This window comes from Limulus polyphemus, unplaced genomic scaffold (genome assembly GCF_000517525.1).
Source record: "Limulus polyphemus unplaced genomic scaffold, Limulus_polyphemus-2.1.2 Scaffold7223, whole genome shotgun sequence".
Taxonomy (NCBI): Eukaryota; Metazoa; Arthropoda; class Merostomata; order Xiphosura; family Limulidae; genus Limulus; species Limulus polyphemus.
In genome coordinates this window covers 1-4,437 of record NW_013672833.1, presented here as the reverse complement: position 1 = coordinate 4,437, position 4,437 = coordinate 1, and the positions used below count along the sequence as shown (strand labels likewise).

General features: G+C 32.4%; 1 protein-coding gene across 1 annotated transcript in view; it reads left to right on the top strand.

Moving 5' to 3' along the window:
• The window catches only part of LOC106474436 (rap guanine nucleotide exchange factor 2-like), a 25,045-nt gene extending 20,745 nt beyond the window's left edge, over positions 1-4,300 (top strand). The window contains exons 11-17 of the mRNA XM_022402742.1: positions 175-430; positions 988-1,052; positions 1,582-1,747; positions 1,996-2,172; positions 3,173-3,272; positions 3,801-3,928; positions 4,089-4,300. Of these exons, the coding sequence (XP_022258450.1) occupies positions 175-430; positions 988-1,052; positions 1,582-1,747; positions 1,996-2,172; positions 3,173-3,272; positions 3,801-3,928; positions 4,089-4,220 (1,024 nt within the window). The 3' untranslated portion in view covers positions 4,221-4,300. The remainder of the gene's footprint in view (positions 1-174; positions 431-987; positions 1,053-1,581; positions 1,748-1,995; positions 2,173-3,172; positions 3,273-3,800; positions 3,929-4,088) is intronic.
• Positions 4,301-4,437: the final 137 nt, after the last annotated feature.

The window sequence follows — 4,437 nt, the reverse complement described above, 5'->3', positions numbered from 1 at the left end:
ACTATTATATTTATACAGAAGTAGTTACATGGACATACAACAGACAGTACTATTATATTTATATAGATTCATACGTGTTTATGTAATTTTGTATCTAGTTAGGATTTTTATCAACTGGTAACTTTCAGATTGATGTTGTATGCTCCTACGTGCAGTGTTTGTTTTTTGTTACAGTGAAGCTCAATTGAACAGTTCTGACGACAGCATGTTTTCCTTAAAGAGTGGGAGTAGTAATGACCCAACAAACTACCAGAGGGCAGCATCTCCAAAGCGATCCTCTGGCGGTGGAAACCTTCATCATAGTCACAGCAATCCAGACTTAGCATCATTGTCAGCATACTATGAACCACAGATGTGGCCAGACTTTCCTGAGCACGTGCTTAAAGTGTATAGAACAGATCAAACTTTTAAATATTTACTTGTTCATAAGGTGTGTTGATTGTACCTTTCGTATGTTTACCCTGTAAGCAGATGTTCCCTGGTTTGAATCTCTGTGGCAGAAGCCACTGGTACAAAAACACTATCCAGACTCAAACTTGTGCTTATTCATTGTTATAACTTTACAGTAAAAAAAATCCATGTTTTTTTTTCAGTATCAACTTTTTAATGAGCAAAATTCAAAATTGCTTTTCTATGTCAGCTGATCTCAAACTTTAGTTTGTGTCATCTCCAAAATGATTAGTAGTACGAATACAATATTATAAAGTTTGATGTCGGTGTGTAAGTTGCTTTTCTATGTGTTTATGTCAGCTGATCTCAAACTTTAGTTTGTGTCATCTCCAAAATGATTAGTAGTACGAATACAATATTATAAAGTTTGATGTCGGTGTGTAAGTTGCTTTTCTATGTGTGTATGTCAGCTGATCTCAGTTAAAATGATTAGTAGTACAAATACAATTTTATAAAGTTCGATGTCAGTGTGTAAATTAATGAATCCTAATCTTCCTGGTAGAATGTGTTTAGTTATTTATGATACATTAATTACAGGAAACTACTTCTAGAGAGGTGGTGATGTTATCCCTCCGGGAGTTTGGAATCACAGACCCGAGCAGGTAAGAAGAAGGGTTTTAGATAAAGGGTTTGTTTTAGACATGGGTGGCCTATTTTTGGACTAATTAGTACATGTATGTTTCACAGGCATTGGAACTAACCATTAGTAATCGAAATATGGGAACATAAGTATTTATAATTCTGATCTTATGTTTGATCTAATCATCAATAGTAAACTTGTGTATGTAAGAATTTATTAAATTAATATTTATTTTGAACCTGATCAAATTCATGCAGCTTTAGACACATCTTGTTAAAATAGTTAGCTAGGCCAGTGGACCATTAACTTAAATGTATACTTTGAAAAAAAAAAAGATTAAACTTGGTCATTTCAATATGACGGTGAAACATGGTTAAATAAAACAAACAAAAAATTGAGACCAACAAGTGCAAATTAAATCTTTTGGAAATGCAATTTTGGCTCTAGCAGTATGTTTCTAGTAGATCCATTAATTTTAGTGAACAGAAGGAAAATGTTAATCCGCTAAATGACATACAGTAATTTTTCTTTAATTTTATTCTTTATTATAGCAAATACTCACTATGTGAGGTGACTTGTGGAGAAGGAGGTGTCATTAAGCAACGACGGTTACCTGATCAGATGCACAATTTGGCCGAGCATATTGGACTCAGCAGTCGCTACTACTTAAAGAATAAGTCATCAACCGAAGCTCTTGTACCTGATGATTTAGCAGGGGTGAGTTAATTTACAACATTCGTCACTGATTAATGGGTTTTTTTCGTAATGTTTAGAACAACTCTTTGTAACAGCTGTGTCCATTTATGACTTAAGAAGCATTGATTGTTTGGTTTTATTTCATGTTAGTTGCACATTCCTATAAATTCTTACTTTGTTATATCAAAAAAGGATTTTACCTTGATTGTTTTGTTTTTGTACCAACATTGGATGTAAAATGAACGGCAGTGTCGTCTCTCGTACCACAGGAACTCCTTCGGGAGAGTCAAGTTAACTTTCTCCAGTTAAATAGTGTGGAAGTTGCCACCCAGCTCACCTTGGAAGACTTCAGCATCTTCTGCCAAATTGAGCCTACAGAGTATATTGAAGACTTGTTTCAACTTAAGTCTAAATATGGAACGCCAATGCTTTCAAAGTTTGGTGAGGTAACTGAAAGATATGCCTTTCTTGTATAATAAAAGAGGAACTTTAAAGTCTACATCCAAAGTTTTAGTAAAAGATTTAGGTAGTGTTTTCAGTAAAGTAACAAGGATTTTAGTACACACATCTGTCATTTTTCTATGTTTCTTGATATTGTTACAGCCTCTCTGTTGAGTATTTTTAGATCTAAATCTTCATGAGAAAAAGCATATGGATATTTGATAATCAACCCTTTGACTGCTGATTTGCCTTACGGGGTATGGTTTGCCTCTAGCAGTTAAGTGCGAGTGTGCCATATATGGTGTATGGCTTGCAAAAATTCTGCATGCATTTAGAGCAGCTGCAGTCAATGGGTTAAAAAACAACAAATACCGTTCACAAGTCGACCTGACTTTGTATGATTCTTCCCATACTAAAAAAAAAAATTTATTGGCATCACATTTAATTATCATGTAAAACAATTTCTTTATTGGATGTAACACAAGTTGTGGAGAAAAAGATTCTGAATGAAACATAATACATTTTGCTGAAAGAGCTACAGAAAATGTATCACCTTTATTAATGTGGGAAAATATTATAGACAATGAGTAGGAAACATTTTTTTCTATTTGAAGCTGAGAATAAATGTATTTTAGATGATAATGAAGGGGCATAGATTGGCCTTTTGCTAGAACTCTGAATTTTGGAGTTGGCAAAGTATATCCCACACTATGGATACATTATATAGTGATTAGTGAATTCTTTAGCATGGGGTGGTAGGATGCTGCTGACGGGCTGTCAGTATATCAAAATTAGGGAATGTGGCAGATAGCCTTTGTAACTTTGCCACGTATAAAAAGTACAATACAATACACAGTACTTTGTAATCAGTAAAATAGGTACAATATCAACAAGAACTACTAACTATTATTAACCCGTACAATATCACCAAGAACTATTAACTATTATTGTTGGGCTACATAAGTTGTTTAGGTTGAATAATAATGAGTAACATTTTGTCCACAGCTTGTGAACAGAGAAATGTTTTGGGTAGTAACTGAAGTTTGCAGTGAACCAAATCTTTTGAGAAGAATGAAAATAATCAAACAGTTCATTAAAGTGGCAAGTAAGTATTAATTAAATAATAAATGTTTTGAAATCATTGTGTCGCATTAAGATTGAATAGATGATGAATAAACATGAATAGCTTTAAATATATATATACTTACTTATAATTCTATATGTAACCAAACGATGACGTTGATCTGAAGTATTGCCCTTGTTTTACTTACATCTTACTTATAATTCTATATGTAACCAAACGATGACGTTGATCTGAAGTATTGCCCTTGTTTTACTTACATCTTACTTATAATTCTAATTGTAACCAAAGGATGACGTTGATCTGAAGTATTGCCCTTGTTTTACTTACATCTAACTTATAATTCTATATATAACCAAACGATGACGTTGATCTGAAGTATTGCCCTTGTTTTACTTACATCTTACTTATAATTCAAAATGTTAGGGTTGGTCATTTATAATTTTTTTCTTCTTTTTTATTATAATGTATTAATTTTTTATATAAAGTGTTGAAATAGTCAGATGATTATTTATAACCACTTAAATAAAGTTACATTGACCTATTGTTTAGGACAGTGTAAAGACTGCAAGAACTTCAACTCCATGTTTGCCATCTTGAGTGGACTTGACCATGGGGCAGTATCAAGACTAAGGTCCACTTGGGAGAAACTACCTTCTAAATATTCCAAGTTGTTTAAGGTAAGAATTTCAACAAAAGGAATTAACCAGACGAGCTGGATTTTATTACATTTATACATTTAAAAAGTAAAAGGTATTAACATAATACAAAAACATTAACTCTAAAACTATTTTAATTTCATTGCTTCAGTTTAATTTTGTTTATCAAATTGTTTTTTAGGATTTGAGTGATCTCATGGACCCTTCTCGAAATATGTGTAAATATCGTACTCTTATCAGCAGTGAAAATACACAACCTCCTATGGTGAGTACTATTAAATACAATGTCAGAAGTAGAGTTTTGTGTAAATAACGAAATTATTCCCCAACAGGTTATGGTTTTAACTTTCACTAGTCTTATGTAGTTTTATCTGATATGAAATTTACGTTTGATTAAACTAAGCATGGATGCCAGTTTTTATTTTACCTTGTTTATTTCAACTGTTGCAGTTATGTACTACTAAAATCCATATGCAAATGTTTTATGTAAAAAAATTGTAACAGTATGGATTTTACCTTTATTACAAAGA